Source organism: Pseudorca crassidens, chromosome 10, assembly GCF_039906515.1.
Source record: "Pseudorca crassidens isolate mPseCra1 chromosome 10, mPseCra1.hap1, whole genome shotgun sequence".
Lineage (NCBI taxonomy): Eukaryota > Metazoa > Chordata > Mammalia > Artiodactyla > Delphinidae > Pseudorca > Pseudorca crassidens.
This window is the reverse complement of record NC_090305.1, coordinates 26,027,693-26,049,267: the sequence shown is the minus strand read 5'-3', so window position 1 is coordinate 26,049,267 and position 21,575 is coordinate 26,027,693. Positions and strand designations below refer to the sequence as shown.

Below are 21,575 nucleotides of genomic sequence, written 5' to 3'. Positions count from 1 at the left end.
CCGGCTAGCACCTACCAGCTGCCCTCAGTCACCTCACAAGCACCCTGCAAAGGCAGGAATTATCCCCATTTTACAGATGAATTAACCAGCAGTTCAACACTTGAAGTTATTCGGTAAGCGGCAGAGGACTAGATTCCTGCCACACTTACCAATTGTCTGTTTTGACAACTCTCTCATACTGACACTTCATTTATCCAGGAGGGTTAAAGAATAAGGATAAAATTTTTCAAGATACAACTGATTTCTCAAAGCCCCACAAATTATTTGAACTCTTTCAGATGGCAAACCTAAATGGAAACAGACTTCTCCTTTGGAAGGAAGCACGTGGATAAGGAAGCGTGTATTCCCCCCCCCCCCCCCCCGGTGACTCGGGGCCACCACCGTGATCTCTGTGAAGCCACAGTGATGCCCTCAGGGGGCACTGACCCGCAGACCAGTTCACCCCTGCCCAGCAGCCTCGTTCATGTTCCTGCAGCAGGAAGATGGGGCCTCTGGACAATGAGTAGGAATATTTCCTTTAAATGCTTAGCAACCTTCTTATGTTGCTTAAGTTGGGAAACAACACACACAAGTTTTTAGAAGGTCAACGTGAAGATTCACTGAGTTCCTAAGAGTCAGGTTATTTAGTACAATTGACATCCCTTTTGACGACTGAATACAGTGTGCTACCTTCCGTTCTTGTGGCTAAACGTGGCATTACAGCTGTTGCTGAATCCGGTATGCACCTAATTACTCTCCCACCCTGTGCCTCAGTTTCTTCAGGTGTGAAGGAGAGAGGACAAAAGTCCTATTGACAAAGCGTTTAGCCTTTCAATAAGGAAATGCTCATCTGAGGGGACCCTAAAAGCCCCTAGCTCTTCTTCCTACAGCACCCCATCGGAAGCTCCCGCCTCTTCCTGATAGCCTCCCTCATGGCCCCTCAGTTCCTTCCGCTCTCACTGTGTGCACTCTCCTTTGACATATAAATCATATTTTGTAGTTTTCAACTTTTCACTGACACATTAGACGTATATATACCCCCAGCCTGGAGGTCTCCAGAGCATCAGGTCCTCCATTTGCACCCAGCACAATGCAGGACTCGCTGCCGGCGTGCAATTGCGTCCAGTTCCTCCGCTGGCACCACTGCCCGCTCCTTGGACTGTACTCTCTAGGGCTCTCCCAACAGGACTTGGATTTCACATCTGTGGAAAAACCAGGAAGATGACCCTGAACTCTCACCTACTGCCTCATGGCCTCAGGGTAACAGGCTGCCCTCAGCAACAAGGAAGCAGCTCCCGGATCTTATGGCTGGGAACCTGCACAGCCTCTCCTCAGAGCAGTTCCAATCCAGGTGACCCAGGCCCGTCATCAAGTCACACTTTTTTTTTCTTTTTATTTAAGTAACCTCAAAAGTTCTTCAGAAGCTACCTAAACCATACAGAGGATAGAAGTCCTGCCCTGGCCCCTCCACAAACTTCTGTGCAAACAAACTAACAAACCCTAAGGGCTGGACAACAGGTGTTAAGAGGTTTCATAAAGGGACTTCCTTGGCGGTCTGGGGGTTAAGACTTCGCCTTCCAAGGCAGGGGGTACAGGTTCCATCCCTGGTCAGGGAGCTAAGATCCCACATGCCTCTCAGCCAAAAAAACAAAACATAAAACTGAAGCAACACTGTAACAGATTCAATAAAGACTTTAAAAATGGTCCACATCAAAAAAAAACCTTTAAAAACAGAAACGTTTCATAACGCCCCTGTAAGGGGATCTCTTAACGGGCAAGAATTCACATGATTTTGAGGCATCTGATGTATTGGGTATTATTTCTCCATGAAGGGGCTTTGATTCCTGCTCAGAAAAGCCTGGCAAAGGGTCAACTCTCCCGGACTTTCACTCACTGGCCTCCTGCGGCTGTTTGGGTTTGCAGCTTTAACCAATAAATGCTGGCATCCCTGAGGAAGAAATCTGCCCAGAGAAGGCCTAGCCCCCAGAGTGCAGTTGCCTGCTGCCACCTTGTGGTGACTCAGGCCAAACGCGGGCAGCCCATCCCACAGGGCGGAGCTTTCAAGGAAAAAAAACACAATTAAATATGTCCATAAAATCACACAGTATTAAGGTCACAATGGGTAAGTTTATTCAACGTCTTGGATATTTGAGTCTAAAGTATGTATAAGTCAACTAGTGCTACTGCAAAGCAAGCTTTCTTGGCCTTAGGACTTGCCTCAGAGCTGCTCTCCATCAGCACAGAAACACCCAAAGTCTGTTCTAGACCAAAGTGCTCGGGGGTGGGGGGATAAAAAGCCAACACAGAAAGGATGAACAGAAACCAGCTGTGCCCCCCAAAATACTCAGAAGTCATGTTACCTACAGCGAACAATGGTGTGGCTTGTTTGGGGAGGGGCCGTGAGGAGTGTGGTCCAGTCTTTTGCAGTGAAGATGCATCGTCTTCATCCTGCGCACCTTCTGCTTCTCTTAACCCTGAAGCAGCTTTCATGACCCATCCCCAGGCTTCCACCAAGCACTGCCTCCGCTTGGTCATCCGTCCTCCACTTCAGTTCAATTCAACACTGACATTCAGGGAATGAACGCATAGGCTGGGGGGAGGGGGAGGAGGAAATGGGAAGAAACTTTCTTGGCCGAACCCCACCGTCCACAGACAAGGGCCCTCAGATGAGGAAGACGATGCCCTCGGAGACCATGACCTGGTTGTCATCCTGCATCCTGCTCAGCGCAGCCTGGATCTCCGCAGAGGAGAAGGGCTCTTCGTTGTCCCGATTGATGGATTCTGTGAGGCGACTCATGCCCACCGACTGTGCGTGAGCTTCCTGGAACACCTCCAGGAGCGCCGCCTTGAAGGCCTTCAACCTGCCCAGGACAGGAGAGACAGGGTGAAGGAGCAGGAAGAGGCCCACGTGCTCTCAGGCCAGATCGATGCTGCGGTCCATCAGCACAGGCATCCTCCAACTGCACAGCCTGCCCCGGCTGCTCCACGCCCAAGCTTCCCCCTTAAAGCTAAGCTGTTGTAGTACAGAGCTTCCTGCACAGTGAGAAATAACAGCATTTTAAAAACCAGAGGCCTCTGAGCATGTGCGAAACTGGCATCCATATACCATCGGCAGAAACGCAAACTTGGATGGCATCTTTGGGAGGCGAGTTAGTCACATGTACTACAATTTTAAAGTGCATCTCCTTTGACCCCAGGAATCCATTCCTAGAAGCTAACCCCACAGCTCTTCCCCCACCACTGCACAGTGATAAATGTTAAGAATGTTTTACTGTCAACAGCAGTCTTATGAAGGGTAAATGTCCACCATTAGAAAACAAAAATAAAAATTTACACATCCATACTATGGAAACCCTGCAGTCATTGAAAAGAGATCTCCATGTGCTGATTCAGAAAGTGCTTTAAGATATAGTTCAATGGGGCTTCCCTGGTGGCGCAGTGGTTGAGAGTCCGCCTGCTGATGCAGGGGACACGGGTTCGTGCCCCAGTCCGGGAAGATCCCACATGCCGCGGAGCGGCTGGGCCCGTGAGCCATGGCCGCTAAGCCTGCGCGTCCGGAGCCTGTGCTCCGCAACGGGAGAGGCCACAACAGTGAGGGGCCCGCTTACCGCAAAAAAAAAAAAGGAAAAAAAAAAAAATGTACTTCAATGGTTGTCCTGGGGGATGGAATTATACTTGATCTTAATGTTTTTTCCTAAATACTTTTCAATTTGTTCAAACTTTTTTCAGTGAAGACACTGTTTGAGTCTGTTAAGGTATTAAAAGAAAACAGCAAACCTTAGCCGTGGACTTACTTTGAAATCCAGGAAACAAAATTTATAGATAAAACTTTCTGAACCTCTAGTGGTAAAAATTCTTTATCTCAAAACAAATGACAACAGTTCAGTGAGGAGAAAAAAAAAAAATATATATATATATCTCCTACTGAGAGGAACCCAAGGTTACAGTGAGACACAACTTGTCCTTGCTCTACGACCCTTCTTCCTGAACTCACAAGGGTATTGATTTAAAATTCCCAGAGAGAATTATTTATAAAGCAAATGGTAAAACATAAACAACTGGGGATTCTGAGTAAAGAGTGTAAAGAATTCTTTACACTATTTTTGCAACTTTTTTCAAGTTTGAAATTGTCATCAGAGTAGAAACTGTTCTAAAAACCCTCGGGCCTCTAGTTCTGAGCTCCGTTGATAACAGCTTTTTTTCCTACCATCCCGGGGAGAGGTCTTCCCTCCTCACCTGGATTCACTCAACTCCGCCTTCTGGGACTCCTTGGTCTCCTGTGAGTCTGTCGCCTTTGGAGTGTGCACTTGAGGGGGAAAGGGTGGCAGAGAGTGGGAGGACGACAAGGTGAAGCCATGTCCACAGAGCCCAGAGGCCCCTCTCCAACCCCGCCCTCATGAGCCTGCAACACTCACTCCTGGGGCCCTCGGGGGCCAGCCAGGGCAGGCAGGGAGAAAGGCCTCAAGTCAGACGGGGGACCCTCAGCACATGGGATCTGGGACGCTCACACCAGGCTTGGCAAGGAGCACAGTTCACCGGGGAGGAAGCAGACAAGGGGGCAAAGCTTATTTCCAAAGTTCTGACTGAGTTTCCTGGGATTCTCGTGGACAGACCTCTTAGACACAGGGTCCCAAGTGGGGAGCCCACTGGGAGCCCACCAGCAAACGCAACAGGCAGAGCACTGAAGGGTCAGCAGTCAGCGACCACCTCGTACCACTAGGGGCCGCTCGCTTACCCTGAGGCATCTCCTCCTCCGTGTCGCTGAAGTCGTAGGGGTCATAGGAGTCCCCATCCTTGGCATCCGAGTGACGGGTCTTCCTCCTAAAGTGCCCACAGCAGTTAAGGGACGGGCTTTGGTGAGCTCCGTCCTGCACCTCTGACCACAGAGAACCATCTACATACAGTCCAAATGGAACACTAGGCCCAGGCCTGTACAAACTGCTGCCTTTTCTGAAAGAGACCAAACGTCTCTGGACTAGAGCACGAGCAGGCCCTGCTTCCCAACGCTCTTCTCTGTCGCCCACCCTCATAAATTCAACCACAGGTGTGAGAGGAAAAGATAACCTGGAGGAAAGACTTCTGAAATGTGGACTCAACAGCCTCCGCGCGGGTTACTGCTCCTCTACTTAGCCCTTCCCTAGCAGGAAAGAGGCCAAAAGCTTCACACCGAGGACAAAGGGGCTGTCACCCTCTCTGCTCGAGTCACCTTCACACTCTGACTCACTGCAGCACAGGTCTGGTCACCCCTCCCCGCAGCCTTGACCCCCTCCGCCCCTCCCCAGCCCTAATCTAAGTCTTTCATCTCCTTCCTCGGTGCCTCATCCGACCTCTTCCTCTTCTGCTCTTGGTCCTCCTGGCTTTTCTCCACTTCATCTTCTGTCTCCGATTCACCCTCACTTTGCTTCTTACGTTTCTTCTCCTTCTCGAGAACCTAGGACACCAAGCCACACGTGGGTGTGCAGGAGGGTCACAGATGCCAGAGACTGAGTAAAGAACAGTCCTTCCTGCACCAACGATAGCAGTGACTCCCTGGGTCTGATGACCTGGACTCTCTCATTCCTGAGTCCAGGACCAGGGGCAGGGGTTGGCTGCGACCCATGCTTGAAGCTGCTGGAAGCTGGGTGCCATACCCTTCTCACAGTATGTGCTCAAGGAGCATTCACTGAATACAGAAATGAATGGAAAAAAGTCTATCCCGTAATGGTTAAGTGAAAAACAATTCATTTCTTTATAGATCAGGTGTTTAGTTTAAATTTAAGACAACCCCCATGCTAGCAAAGAGATTAAGTCAGGGGAAGGCCAGTGGAAAGACGCTGCTTTCCGCCAACAACCCAGATACAGGTGTCAACCGTGCACAGCTGTGAGGCACGAGCTCCGACAATTCATTCAGAGGAGCCTCAGGCCCAGCACCTGGATGCTCACCTTCTTGAAGTAAGCGTACTGGACCAGCTCCACAGCCTCTTCTGCATCCTGCATGTCCACGGTCTTGCTCATGCGGGCCTTGGCGTGGGCCGTGGCCAATCGAATCAGAGTTTCCAGTGTCCGGGCTGTCACTGGAGACGTCTGGGGGAGAAGACAAAGGGGCCCACTCATCCAAGTCCCCCCACGGCATGCCGGTCATGCCCGTCACTCCCACCGCACAGAGAGGGAAAGACTCCACCAGAAAAGCTCTGGAAAAACCAAGCCATGGAGCCAGAAAAAAGTACGTAAAATTCAGAAAGATAAAAACAACCAAGGAAACATGACTGAGGGCTGAGGGAGGGAGAACGAGGTGAACAGGGAAGAAAACCATCCAGCATCTTACAGCTGGAGAGGAAAGTGAGGAAGAACCTTTGCCGCAGGCCTGCAACGCGCCAGGATCCTGCTTTTATGTTCACTGTGTCAGTCAACAGCCTTAATAACCTGGAGCAGCTTTAGAGATGAGGAAAATGGGACTCAAAGAGCTTCCAATAATTTGTCTAATGTCATACTACATGGGGGTGTGAGAGAGGTTATCTGAGGACAAACTTTCTAAAGTTGGGTAAACCCACTTAGGTCCAGAGGAGAAGCACAATTCTGACATGTTCTTATCAAGTGGTTCCCAAAGGGGTGGGTGTTATCCCAAATGGGGGGGTGGGGGGTGGTGGAGGGTTCATCTTTTTAAAATGCTATTGTCTGAATGGCATCCCTGGTCTAATGGATCAGAATGTCTGGTTTAAGAATTCATTCCCTGTTGGTACAGTGGTTAGGACTCCACACTTCCACTGCCTAGGGCACGGATTCAATCTCTGGTCGGGGAACTAAGATCCCACAAGCCGTGCAGTGCAGCCAAAACAAAAAAAGTTTCAGATGATTCTGATGTGCCCTCCTAGGTAAGCAGCCCTGACATTATCCAACCTTCTCATTTTATGGGTTGAAAAACTGCGACCTGGGAGGTGAAAGGATGTGCACAAGTTGCAAACGTTACTGAAGCCCTGGGGTCAGAGCCCAGGGCTGGTCTTTCCACCACACCTCCCGTCCCCCATCCTATGATGCTTCAGGGATGTATCTGGTCACTTCTGCTTTCTAGTTTTCTAAATGATCACTTACAGCCAATCTGACATTCAAAAACAAATACATTCATATTTAAATAAATTCACCAATTTTTTTAATGATTTAGAAAGCTACCAGAGTATGTAGCTTATACATTCCATCGTAAACTCCAATTCTTGAATAACCTAAAGCTGATGAAATCCTAGCCTACACGAGCAGAACTACAGAGTCCAAACTGAGAGATTTACCAATCCCACTAAGACCACAACTAAGATAGTGTATTGTATTCAGTGAGAGGGCCTTTGACACACTGGAACATGTTCATGTGACAGGAAAAACAATTAAAAAGACAGGGGGCTGTTTAATCTGAAGAAAATAAGTCATACACAGTCTCCAGAAAACAAAATTAAGGCCCATGGGTAAAAGTCATGGAGAAGCAGGTTTAAGCTCAATAAATAGAAGAATATTCTAACATTTCAATGCAGTGATTCAATGTAGTGATTCAATGCAGTGATTTCAATGCAGGCATGCTGTCACTGGAGGTGTCAAGGAAGTCCCAGCAGGAATTCCAGAAGATGGAATTCTTGTCTGGGTGTAAGTCTGGAATAGATGATCTGGGGTCATGTCTGAATCCAAGAGTCTATGTCTCTATCACATCACGATGGTTTGGGACTTGGGTCTTTCTGCTGTGAAATCCTACCTATATAAACTACACTGCCCCAAAAGACTTCGATAAATTCACGGGCAGGTGTATTAGGTTTCTAGAAATAGCCTTGGATGATCATCATGGCTACGCAACTCCTAATTTTTTTCGAAGTCCAGCCCAAATATCATACCCTTTGGGAATCCTTCCCTGACATTCATATCCCTTCTGGAAAGTCTAAAGGAAAAATTAACAGCTTCTGCATCTACACTCCAACTGTCTTTCACATTCATTCCCCTTTGGGTACTACACTGTGGTATATAATTATAGGTATATATGACCTTTTCATCTACTTTCTGCCTCCCGGGCCCAGGACTGAGCTCTTGGGGGACTGCACGTAAGAACAGAGACTCATTCAGTTCCCAGAAGTCGCTCACGTTTGCTGAATGTTTTTTTCTTTTTTTGGCCGTGTGGCACGGCTCGCAGGATCTTAGTTCCCCAACCAGGGATCGAACCCGTGCCCCCTGCAGTGGAAGCGCGGAGTCTTAACCACTGGACCACCAGGGAAGTCCCACATGTTTGCTGAATAAATCACAGCTTCTGGAGGCCAATGTCATCTGAACTCATGAGAAACACATTAGCTCTGGGGTTCACATTGCATTTTCCTTTGTAAAAGGAAATGATTACAGCAGTGTAACAGGAAGCCCTTCAGGCCACAAAGAAAAAGGTAAGGAATCACTCAGTTAAAATGCTTCCAGTGCTCCCAGGGAGCAGGGACTCCCTCCCCAGCCTCATCCTGAGGGGCTCCGGTCACCCTCCGGTCACTGTCCCACAGGCAGGCTCACCCTGGCGGTGTCCGAGCTCATGCTGTCCTGGCTGCGCAGGCATGAGTACTCCTCTGCGATGTAGGCGGCCGACTCCTGCGTCAGGATGGGCTTGATGATTTTGGCCACGTGGATGTATTTCCTCATGAAAGCTGCACTCACCATCTTCTCCCTGCACCCGCACACGGCAAATTTCACTCCCCTGCCACAGCCCAGCACCTGCCTGGGGTCGTAGCCTTGCCCCTCCTCAGGGAAGTCAAGGTCACGTGACAGAGCAGAGCTACAGCCTGGAACCCAGTGTCACAAACCCCATTCATACACAGCATGTACAAGACCCTCTCACATACTTTTATTTAATTCTATGGTGTTACTTAGGTATTACTTGTGAAGTAGGTAGTTTAGGTACGAAGTGTAGGTGTTATCTGTCCTATTTTATCAGTGGGAAAACTATGGCTCAGAGAATCTTAAGTGGACTCAAATTTCATTTTCTGACTCCAAATTCCACATTCTTAAACCAACAGGTTTGAAGATTACACTATGCTTCCAACTGCACCAAGGCCAAAAATAGAGGAATGGGATCTCACATGTCAGGCACTGAGCACAAGTCTCCTTTATCCAAATCCACTTGCAACATTTCCAGTGCTTGCGATCTACCGCCCCTTCAACAAAAGCTCACCACGAATGGCCACGAGACTTGTGCAACACTTCACGTACACGGGTAACATGACACACCCACCATCAGTTAGGTGGGCGTCAAAGCCTTCCATTTTAGGAAAAGACCAGAACCTAAGCTTGATCACCCACGAACATTCACACGGCAAGTGGCCATGAAAAAGGGTGCATCTGTGGATCCAGAAGAGAAAACAGGCCCCCATGATTACGACCCCAAGCATGATCTTGGCCTGGGCAGCACATATAAACATGCTCTACACAAATCTCAGGTTCCCTCCAGGAAAAGGTGTGAAGAACGCTCACTTCTTTTTCTTGGCCCCATGCAGAAGGCTATCATGCTTCTCGTAGATCTGGGTGTCCTGCTGGTCTTCCTGGCTAAAGTTGGGATCCTCCGTGGCCAGGATATCCACGGCACTCCCTAGAGGCATAGCTGGAAAACCAAGTCAGGAGAAAGAATAAGAAAGAGCTGAACCCAGGGGAAATCGCTTCTTCTGAAGAGATACAAGACTCTCAAAGCAAGGACCCAGAAGGAAGCAGACACGTGAGCCCCACAAATAAGGAGGCAGAACCACCTGGCCCACAGAAGAGGCTCAAAGGTGTTCCCAGACCCTGAAATGGACGAGAGACACACCGTAGGAACCAGGGAGGCGAGGGCACCTTCCACATCACCCCAGATGCTACCACGCCCACCAACGCCAGGCTGGATCTGAGAGTGCGGCCTGTGTCTAGGTGCCCTCCCCTCAGTCAGGTTTCCTCTTCCCCCGGCCTCACCGTCACCGTCCTGCTCGCCAGGTGCCCGGTAGCGGTGCATTCTGAGGACGTGGTCTGAGATCTCCCTATCGTGCTCGGGATCCATCTGATCCAGCATGATGAAGAGGAGGTCGAATCGGGACAGCAGTGAGTCCTGCAGCCCGATGTTCTCCATGGGGGTCTTGTACTGATCGTACTGGGTGGGGAACACGAGAAAAAAGGAGAGTGGAGACAACATCAATGCGAAGAAAGAACAAGGAGGCCGGATCGGTTAGGTGAGTGAGAACAGAAGACCAGACCTTCAAACGCAAAGCGAATAAGCAGTGAAGATGTAAAGCATTTCCAGGCTACTAAGAAACTGAATTCATTTCCTCTATGTGCAGCCCTCCTCTGACGCTCAGCTGACCTGAGCAAGCTCAGAGCCCCACGCCCTTCCTTCCAGGTAAACAGAGCCCCACCTCCTCGCTCCATTGCCTCTAGCAAACTGACTGTGGGTCTCAAAACCAGCCTTCTCCTCCCCAAGCTTCACTCTGCTCCTCAATCAGAGGCAGGACTAGCTCTGGAAGATGAGTCCCTCTTCCCTACTTATTATGAAGACATGACAAGCTGGCTAAGCCAGAAACACCTGGAGCCTCTGGCTTCCTTACTCAGAAGGTACTGGGTAAAGTCTCAACAAAAACGCGTGATAATCTATAAACTATAATGTTTTAAGGATCAAGGGAGGTTTTCCTGGGACTCAAGAACGCCTATACTCTTATCTTTCAACTCCCAGGCCTACGAGCTGACGCCTCCCCACGTCAGTCAGAGGCCTGACAACCTCGTAGGTAACATTAACGATTCTGGCCACGTTCACATTCCAGGACCTGCCATCTTCTCCCTACGTTCCCCAGAGAAATTCTTCAGAATGACGTAACACATGTTACCATTAATCTAAAACTGTATGGTTCTCAACCCACACTATGCATTAGAACTAACCTACGGAGCCTTTCTAAACCATAGCTACCAAGAGCCCCAACCCAGAGATTTGGATTCAGAAACTCTGGGCTGGGGACTAGGCACCCGTATGTTTAAAAAATGCCAGCAAAACAGGTATTCTCATTCACTGCGGGATCATAAGTTGTCAGAGCACAGCATGGGCTCTGGGTTCGAATCCTCTCTGCCATTTTCTAGTTTGTGACTCTTGAGCGAGTTACTTAACCTTTTATGCCTTCATTTTCTCATCTGTAAAATGAGGATAATACCTACCTCACAAGGTTATTGTGAGAGTGAAAGGAGTTAATAAATATAAAGCATCTGTAAGTATTAGTTAATAGTATTATAATGGTACAATCTTTAAAAGGGCAATTTGGCAATCTCTACCATAAAAATGCATGTAACTGTTAATCCAATGATTCCATTGCTAAGTATTCATTCCCAAATGCTTAACAAAATGCACATAAAGGGATGTTCACTACAGTTTCATTCATAATAGCAGAGGGGAAAGGGAAAACACCAAATGCCTATCATTTGGAGACTGGTTAAACAAATTATTATAAGTCCATACAATGGAATACTAGACAGCTGCTTAAAAGAAAACAAAAACAAAACCCCTAACCTCAGCAAACCCGAAGCTGGATAAATATAAAAGATTACACCTAAGCACATCATAGTCATACTAAAAAACAAAGATAAATAGATTAATTCTTAACAAGGAGATAGTGTATTTACTGGCACATGCTAAGTTTTGTTTTTTTGTTTTTCTTTTCATGCTAAAGTTTTTGTTTCCTGAAACACTCAAGAGCCGTCAGTGGTCATCTCTTGGGAAAGGAACAGGAGAGAGAAGGCAGGCTATTCATTTCCTTATTATCTCTCTCTGCTCTGTTCATAAATCCTCCGACCATCTGCATGCAGTACTTTTATTTCAGTGTCAGTGTAGGTTACCTGGGTTGTGAGGCTGCAGGTCACTTTTGTTTTCTTCTTTGTATTTTTAAAAACTTATTTTAAATAAATAACTTTCCAGGGGATTCTGACATGGATGAACGGGTGAGGAACCACTGCCCTAAACCAGGGACAGTAACAAGATGACAAGCTTACTTTGGTCTGTGGCCTGTTGCTCCCCAGGTCACCTGGAATAAACTTTGCAGCCTAGTCACTCAGCAAAACCAAATGAAGGTGAGGACAACAGTTGAGCGCCTGATTCCACTCACCCTGCCGTAGACAGGGTTGGCGGCTGCCAGAACACTGCAGCGGGCATTGAGCCGAGCGTGGATGCCGGCCTTGGCGATGGTGACTCGGCCCTGCTCCATCACCTCGTGGATGGCCGTGCGGTCCATGTCAGACATCTTGTCAAACTCATCGATGCAAACCACACCTCGGTCAGCCAGGACCATGGCCCCCGCCTCCAGACGCCGCTCCCCTGGGAGGTGGGGAGGGAAAAACACACACTACCATCCAGGTTGTAGGGGACGGGACTAGATGTCAGTCTCCTTCCTAAGCACCTCGCACTGCCATACATGAGAACGAGAGTGTAGTTAAGAGGTGTCAGCACCTAGACTCAGAGGAAACCCTGAGGAAGCTTGTATCTGAACAGTATTCCTTGTCCCACTTTGATATCTAAGCAGCTAGCCTCCAACACACTTCCTTCACAGATTTCCTCTCTTTATCCTCATCTTCAAGCCATTTCCCAACTAGATCTCTGTTCTCTTTTCACTGGTCTTCAAATCCCTTCCTCTAACGTATAAAGCAGTACAATCTTCTTCTTTATTTCCCTTCAAATGTCAAAAGTTGCTCCTTCACAGCTCTTTCCAACAGCCTTCCAGGAGACATTCTTGTCACTAGAGGGCCACCCAAACATTTCAATAATTCACCCATTGTTGCCAGATACTTGGTCCTCTCCAATCTGGCCCACACTAACCTCTCAAGTGTATCTTCCCAATACAGGCCAGCGCCTGGAGCAAGCTCAAACCATCTATGCTCATCTCACTGCTGGACCTCTGCCAAGGACCCTTCCACCCATACCTGTTTCCTGGTCTGTGGTGACAGCGGCCGTGAGACCCACTCCAGACGAGCCCCGGCCGGTGGTGGGGATGGCCCGAGGTGCGGTACACAGTACGTACCGCAGAAGCTGGGACTTGGCGACCGATGGGTCTCCTGTAATGGGACGGGGCAGCAGTGACTCTTGGAAACTCCCTTGCCCCCCAGCAAGTGCTGCTTTTCTAGCACAGCTCTTGACACAATAGAAATGTATAGTAACAGGTTGTTAATATTATTTCTTTCCCTTTCCCTTTCCCATTCACAGAAGAATATATTTTAGACATTATAAATCAGGAACCTCAGAAATAATAAAAATAATTTTAAAAATTCATTTTAGACTTTTGCCCTTTGATGGGACTGAAACACAGCCAGGTACAGACACACAATTTGACAGATGATAGATTCCTGCAACCACACCCCACAGGGGGAGACCAGGAGACTAAACCAACACCGTACCTATTAGAAGGATATTGATGTCCCCACGGATGTGGCTGCCATTCTCTAGGTCTCGTTCCACTCCTCCCAAGAGCAAGCAGAGGATTGCCTTTTTGACATAGTCATGCCCATGGATGCTGGGGGCCAGCGACCTGGCCAGCTGGTCAAAGATATCCTGGAGGAAGAACAACCACGGAGTGAAAAGCCTAAGGAGCCTCCATGGGGTTGGATGAACTCACTTCAGCCCACAGAAGATGGTTGAAGAAATACACTGTTCTTAACTGTAAAAGCTTCTTCTCTAAGACTTTCACACCGATCAGAGCATTATCAGAACAGACACAGAGGAAGCCTGGATTCCAAAACCTGCTCAGAGCTTTAATCTTTAGGAAAAAAAGTGCTTCCAGGCTCAAAACATTTTAGTTTTAATAAGACTATGTATTGTGCTTCAGCAGTAACCTCTGTCACACATGCATAGATTTTGTTCAATTCTGAATGAGAACATTCTGTCTTTAAAAGGAGAAATTTTTTAAAGAAAAATAAATTAGAGAACTAAAACAAAAATAACATATTTTATCTTTAAGTAACCATGTATCACTGGTGTATTCCGTATAGACTCCTTGGTACACTAACATTCTAACTCCTAATATTTGTATTAGGTTCACTTAGCAGGTAGCACAACAGAAATATTAAAGAAAAACAGCAAAAACACCCTTTTGCTTACTGACTCAAAACTAGAAGCTGGCACCAAATACTTCCGAGAAAAAGCCTTGACCTTCCTCCTGATGCAGTACAAAGATGGCCATGCCCAAATACGACCCTAACAAATCCATCCCCACCCTCAAATCCTCAAAGGACGCCACACCTTGGAACGGGTTTTACTGAACTTCTTGATCTTGGCTATGTCCTCAGCAGAGAAGGAAGGCTGAACGTCCTTGCTCATCTGCTTCACGTTACAGGCAATCAGGACAGTCCTGGGACAGAGAGGACAGTAAGAGGCTATTTTCAATTCCTAACACCAAAGCCTTCTTAGGCTCCTAACCTAGAACAGCAAATCAGAAAAAAAATAAAGAAAAGAAAAAACAGAGAAGCAAAGCTGTTCCGAATTCAACCACTGATTCTCTTCATCTATGACACAAATATGTTGATGGTGCCTCACCCTGGGAATTTACCTCCTGCTGACCCACAGAGCTTGGGACAGTGTATGGGAGGGAGGTGGGAACATGCAAGAAACCCCCAGGTAAGCCAGGAGGCTGTAATATGTGATCAGTAACTCCCACTTCTAGCATAAGACTGTATGGCGAGTTTTATCTCCCAGGCAGGTAGAGTGTTTCACCAGTCCAATGTAACTCTGGGGAAGATGGCAAACTGGAGAAAGACTGCTACCAGAATGTACTCTGCCAGCAGCATTCCAAACACCTCAGGACGAACCATCTACCTGAAGGTCCCTGAGGTGTAGCCTCCCTTCTTTCCAGGAAGGCAGCGGTAGGTCCCCACCACCTGGACCCGGTCACCGGGCTTCACTCTGTCCACCAAGTCATTATCCAGTATGACGTCCACGGAGCGGGGAAGCTGGCCAGCGGGAGCCTTCTCTGGCATCTCCTGGATGGTGATGATCTGGTGGTCTTTGTAGACAGAAAGGCCATATTCTGTCTCAAGGGGATTGTTTTCCTCATCCTGGAAAAGTCACACAGAGAGGCAGTCATCTCGACCATGTCTTAGAATGCCACACTCGTTTGTTGTAGGAAACAAATATAATTTGTAGATAAACCGCACGAGATTAGTATCCAGGAACAATAAACGCCAAATATCTTCTCCAGTTTTTTCCATTCCTGTCTGTTCTAGTTACAAACCATCTAATGGAAGGGGTGATCTACAGCCAGAAGGGACCATGGCTGCATTAACATCTATACTGAGATCCTTACTTCCCCTATGCTATGACTCGGTATTTCTACTCCTAGGTAATACCCAACGCCAACGTTCACCCAAAGCCACACACTACAATGTTCACAGCAGCACTATTCCAAATAGCCAAAATCTAGAAAATATCCTAATGCCATCAACAGAATGGTTAAATAAGTGTGGTATAGCCACACGAATGAATACTACACAGCAGTGAAAATATATGGAGTACACCTATACACATGGATGAAACTCAAAAACGTATGTTGAACAAAAGAAGCCCAACACAGATGAGCATTTAGATAAAATACAAAAACAGGGAAAAGTACTCGAAGCTGCTAGATGTCAGGATCTCGAGAGCAGTGTGGCTTCAAGAGGGACTTCTGAGCACTAGTAAGGTGCCGTTTCCTGGTTTGGATGCTGACTTTATACAGAGCTTGTAAAATTTCACTGAGCTTTACACTTATGTAAGCTTTTCTGTATATTAAACTTCAATAAAAACATTTCAAAGTTTTACTTCCTTGCCATTTGAATTTTCTAGAAACACAGCAGCTATCACTTGTGGAGTACCTACTATGTGCAAGGCACTGTGCTGTAACTTCACAAAATTATCTCATGTAATCATCACAACTCAGTCCCAAAAGCTGGTATTTTCCACATTTTACAAACAAGGAAACTGAGGCTGGGAGAGGATAAAGAAGTTCTCCACGGTCCACCAAAGCCCATGCTCTTAAGAACCACACTAGACAACCTCCAGGAGACCTGGTCTGGTGTATTTCAGGTCCTGAGCAAAGAAGCTTGGCCACAGCAATCAGCAGAGTACCCCTGAGTAACTCCTGGAGAATAAATTCTAGAAAGTAGCGATCTTAATGAACAAGAGAGCCAGGTGACTGAGGAAATGCAACTGGCCTGAGAGTAAAAAGACAGGCTCCTGTCCTCAGGGCCATCACTAACTGGAACATAAGTAGTTCTAACTGGAGGCTCGCTGAGCTTCACATGTCACCTGAGATAGACTAAATGGTTCTCAAGTATGACTCAGTTACAATTCTAAGAAACTCAGTCTTGTTTATGTTACGATTCCTCCACCAGTTGATAAAACTGTAGACAAGGACTGGGTCTTCTTTACATCTGTGTCCTCCTCAGTGCCCGACAATCCTTTGGATACAGTCGCTCTCAATTAAAATTTGATGGCAGGGGCTTCCTGGTGGCGCAGTGGTTGAGAGTCCACCTGCCGATGCAGGGGACACGGGTTCGTGCCCCGGTCCGGGAGGATCCCACGTGCCGCGGAGCGGCTGGGCCCGTGAGCCATGGCCACTGAGCCTGCGCATCCGGAGCCTGTGCTCCGCAACGGGAGAGGCCACAACAGTGAGAGGCCCGCGTACCGCAAAAAAAAAAAAAAAAATTTGACGGCAGGGACACGCAGAGATAAAATGTGTTCAGACATCAAGTAATCAGTATTAGTCATCTTCTCTTGTCTCTAAGAAGACTTCGCACCATCCTCAATGCAGACCAATCTGAACACCAAGACTAAAGCCATTCTCCATGTCAACCTTCTCTCAAATCCACAGTAAAATATTTGCAGAGATTTCAGAGATTTCAGAGTAACATTACTGCAGAAGTATTTTTCCATATTACTCTAAGTAGATTACAAAATCATATGATATTATAACTTTGCTAAAAGATCAACGTACATTAGATGACTTTTGTTCCTTCTTTCAATTCTTCCATAATTTTCCAAGTTTTCTAAAGAGAATATTTTTTCTTTAAAAAAAAAAAAGAATTGTGGACTTTCCATATTAAACTCTGACTAGCAATCAATCTTTCCTTCAAATTAATCCTTACTTTTCATCTTATTCACATCTAGAAGAAAGACTTCAGATATTACCCAATTACTTGCATTAAAACAGACATCTTTGAGCCCAACCTCTAAAGAGGTCCAATCAATTCATTCTCCTCACCTTGGTAGGATAGACAGAGCTGGATGGAAAGGCCACCAGGGTGGTGAGATCAGAATAATGTCGCTCTATGGTCTTCTTGGTAGCAGGACAGTAGTGAACACTGCGGACGACTTTGGGACGAACTAGAGAGCCTATAGGAATGGAAAGTCACCCAACTAGACAGTGAGAAGGAGGATGTAACCCCGGCAAGCCCACGATGACTCCAAATACTGTGTTCTTCCAACTAGTTGAGCAATTTCAATACTACTTGTCATTAATTCACCTTTATACCTAGAACAACACCATAATCCAAGTAAAACTTCAAGTACAGCTGATCCTGACTGAGAAGTAGTAGGAGTTCTCGGTCAGAATGAGGAGACTGCCAAGAGCCACGACTCCTCCACTCTCAGCCAACTTCATCATTCTGCTGGCACAGGTGGTCACTCAAAGTCCCCCTAGTTACTGTGCAATACTTGAGCTCCTCCAAGTTTCACCCCGTAATTTCAGTGCTCCACCTTTCTGAAGCCATTAGCTCCCCAACTCTACTCCACCTCTCCTGCCTTCCAGCCCCCCAAGCCTATGCCACCTCCATTCCTTTAGTCCCCCACTTTAGCCCACTCACATTTAGTGACAATGCCCTCCACACAGACGACACAGCTAAGGAAGCAGGAGGTAAGAGTCCGGGGAGAGACATGCTTGGAGCCAAAGCTGCCCTCCAAGCCTATATAGAACTCCTCATACTGCTTGGCATATGTAGCATCAATGGAGGCCACAAAATCCTTCAATGCCCGCTGGAAGGCAACCAGCTCCTCAAAGGCATTGCTCAGGAGGCTGCAGACGGGCGAGAGAAAGAATCATTAGGCAGACAGGGCAGAACTCAAAAAATGACCCACAAAACAGAAGTGGACATTCTCAGATCATCAAAGCTTTGACGGCAAAATCTAGCTTCTACTTTCTCCTGCCATCCTACAAGGCCCAGTACAATACATCAGAACTGAGGGCCAACTTTTAATTCAACGATGGAGAAATGATACTCAGTTAAACATGGAACAAGGAGCTCTTGAGAAGAAAATGTCCACCACCTACTTTGGGAAGAGAGGTAAAAAACATAGGAGCTGGTGAGACACTAAGGGCTTCAGGGTCAAAAACATTTCATCCAGGTCCTCTCCTGTGAAGCCTGTTCCAATCCAGGGAAGAGAGGGGAGCCATTCTCACTCAGGGCCAGGATGTGCCCTTGGAGACCCCCAACCACTCACCGGTTAGCCCTTTTCTCGTTTTTCCTACGCAGGTCATTCACGTTGACAATCAACCGGTACTGGTTGTCACTGATCAGCTCCCGAACTTTGCTTTGATAAATTCCCTGGTCTTCCTGCAAAATAGCCACCGCATGCCACAGCAGCCACAAATTCAAAAATCAGATGTTTTTAAACAGAGGCAGCTCTCACAGCAAGAAAAATATATCCATCTCTGCGGCACATCTGAACCCCAATTTCTCCCACGTTTTCACTCACTAGCCTCGGATTCCAAATACGCCCTAAGAGGCCAGTGTATGAATTATAATGACTTCCTCAAGGTCCATATTATTCCTATTATCACCAACAGCTCTTCTGTGTGCAGTCATTTCTCAACCTTTAATGGGGAATTAAAACGAGCTCGTAAGTCTACGAGGACAACAAATAAAAACTTTGTCAAAGTGTAAATTAAACGGACTTTTAATATGCATATCAAAGTGACTTTTCCTTGCAGAATTTTGTATGGAATGAAAATATTTCATTTCCCTATCATCTGTATAATATACAAAGAGTTCCTACATCCGGACCTAGGAGTAGGGAGCCTTAGCTACATTTACAAACAGCACTATCAACACTTCAAGATGTTTTTACCAACGTTCCACGGCTGTCAGTCTTAAATTGCCTGTAAAACCCCCTTTATCTGCATACCAATACTCTTTCTCCGCAACCCACTAGATATGGAAAAAGATTGCGGCCAAATCTCCGGTTAGGAAGTCGGTCACTAAAACCTGGGGACCCTAAAATGCGGCGGGTCACTACCGTTTTCCTGCCGTCCTTCCCCTCACCCTCCCTTCAAGTTAAGAGAGCAGGGAGTGATCAACGTGGTCTTTGCAGCTGGTTTGCACTTGGAGGAAACCTGTTGCCTTTCGCGAGAACGGCCACCATTTGTACCTGGGAAAAAGTCACAGGATCGCTTTTAACCACTGACTCCGCCTCTAGGAAAGCTACGAGATAAGGGCGGAAGGTCCCGAGCCGCTGCCCCGCAGCCGCCGCCTGAAGGCCCGCGGCCTCCCTCGGCCCGTGCGCGGCCCTAAGGCTCCCAGCGCCCTAGTCTCGCGACCCGGCGCCTCTCTCACCTCGTCGTCCAGGAAGTCCAGGTAGTCTCTCTGCGCCTCTCTCAGCTCCACATCGTCCAGCACCACGGTCCCCGCCATGCTCGCCGCACGGAAACTTCTGCCACCGGAGCCGTGCTGAGGGCCCCTGGCTGACCCTGCCCCAGCGCTAAAACTTCCCAACTTTTCCCGCCAACAAAAGTAACCTTAAGGAAGGGGCGGGGTATCGTGTAGGGTATTTACATTCTGATTGGCTGAATCCTCTTACGCAAGAATAGAGAGTATCCAATCGAGAGCTGCTTCTTCTCCAAGTTTTCCGCGCGGCGCCTCGCTGTGGCGGGAAAAGTGCCATCCGGGGCCCTCTCCGCTCCGCCCTTACTGACGGGAAAGCTGACCAATAGGACGAGAGGATGCTAGCGGAGCCCGTTCATTGGGCAGCCGGAGGGCCGGCGAGACCTGGGAGCACTGCATTCTGGGAGTCATAGTCTTCCCCCTTATTTCCGGATGTTTTATAAGGGTTTTTTTTTTTCAAGTTGTGGTTTCCTGACCTGCTGCAGAGTAAAGAAACTCAGCCCGGAGATTGAGCTGAAAGTAGACTAGACGTCAGAGCATGGAGGTTTAGAACGCAGGGAAACAAAAACATAAAGGCAAATCGTTTTAAAAATATATTCAAATCAGGTATGTTTTTCAAACCACCAACCTCTAGTGGCATCCAGGGGGAAAAAGTGAATTTCGAGAATCTGTGGGTGGAAAATAGAATCACAGCATCTTTGGGAGAGGTTCTTTAGTTCAGTGAGACCCGTTTGCCATCTGAATACCGTGGCTTGAAGTACCCCATAAAAAACGAAAATCTGGACGTAATTACTACACCATCCTACTTGCCAACGGGTAAGTTAAAGGTTTTCTCGCCTTATGAGAAGATCACAAGTTCATTTTGAAAAACTTAGTTTATTGAAAGATATTTAAACACAAGGAGAAACAAAAAAGGTGTTTCAAGCCACTCTTAAGTATCGATTAGTAATTAAAATATAGCAAATCTGAAATGATAAATAAAAGACCAATTGCATATTGCGATTTTTTTCTTTTCTTTTCTTTTCTTTTTTTGCAGTACGGTACGCGGGCCTCACACTGTTGCGGCCTCTCCCATTGCGGAGCACAGGCTCCGGACGCGCAGGCTCAGAGGCCTTGGCTCACGGGCCTAGCCGCTCCGCGGCATGTGGGATCTTCCCGGACCGGGGCACGAACCCGTGTCCCCTACATTGGCAGGCGGACTCTCAACCACTGCGCCACCAGGGAAGCCCTGTTTCGATTTTTTAGCTTTATTTTTGAGGTGTAATTTATATACAGTAAGATTCACAAATCTTACATATACAGCTCAATGAATTTTTATTATGTATACATCCCCGTAACCACCCAGTGCACAGTAAGGAGCAGTCCCATCGTCCCTAAATGGTTTTTTTGTTTGTTTGTTTTTTTGCGGTACGCGGGCCTCTCACTACTGTGGCCTCTCCCTGCTGGGGCCTCTCCCGTTGCGGAGCACAGGCTCCAGACGCGCAGCCTCAGCGGCCATGGCTCACGGGCCCAGCCGCTCCAGGCATGTGGGATCTTCCCGGACCGGGGCACGAACCCACGTCCCCTGCATCAGCAGGCGGACTCTCAACCACTGCGCCACCAGGGAAGCCCCCTGCATGTATTTTTAATTTTACTGAACAGGACTAGACACCTGGTAATTCTATATTTGAAATTTAGGCCAACTAATTATTAAATTATGTTTGAGGGTCTCCAGGACTCATTGTGCTTAAGTATTATGTTTGAGGGTCTCCAGGACTCATTGTGCTTAAGTACTTAAGTATTTTAAGTATAAGCTGCCTAAACAATATCAATATATATGCCTTCTATTTGTATGTGTATATATATATATTTAGTTATTATACAGTTTATAGTTAGCATTTTTTGTGTGTCATCCTAGCGGGCAGATACATCAATCCTTAGTCAAAGGAAAAAGGCTGTCATCTGCCTGCTCGCTTTATATATATATATATATATATATATATATATATAAATATATA

General features: G+C 47.2%; 1 protein-coding gene across 1 annotated transcript; it reads right to left on the bottom strand.

Annotated features, from left to right (window-relative positions):
- Nucleotides 1-2,086: 2,086 nt before the first annotated feature.
- MCM3 (minichromosome maintenance complex component 3) lies at nt 2,087-19,842 on the bottom strand. The gene is made up of 17 exons (XM_067752725.1): nt 19,531-19,842; nt 18,419-18,531; nt 17,785-17,993; nt 17,184-17,314; nt 14,762-15,000; nt 14,189-14,297; nt 13,348-13,501; nt 12,877-13,008; nt 12,066-12,274; nt 9,901-10,075; nt 9,433-9,559; nt 8,479-8,629; nt 5,902-6,042; nt 5,307-5,410; nt 4,715-4,800; nt 4,216-4,285; nt 2,087-2,840 (listed from the first exon to the last, which is right to left on the bottom strand). The coding sequence occupies exons 1-17, from the start codon at nt 19,606-19,608 to the stop codon at nt 2,642-2,644; spliced, it is 2,427 nt and encodes an 808-aa protein (XP_067608826.1). The 5' UTR covers nt 19,609-19,842; the 3' UTR covers nt 2,087-2,641.
- Between the last annotated feature and the right edge of the window lie 1,733 nt (nt 19,843-21,575).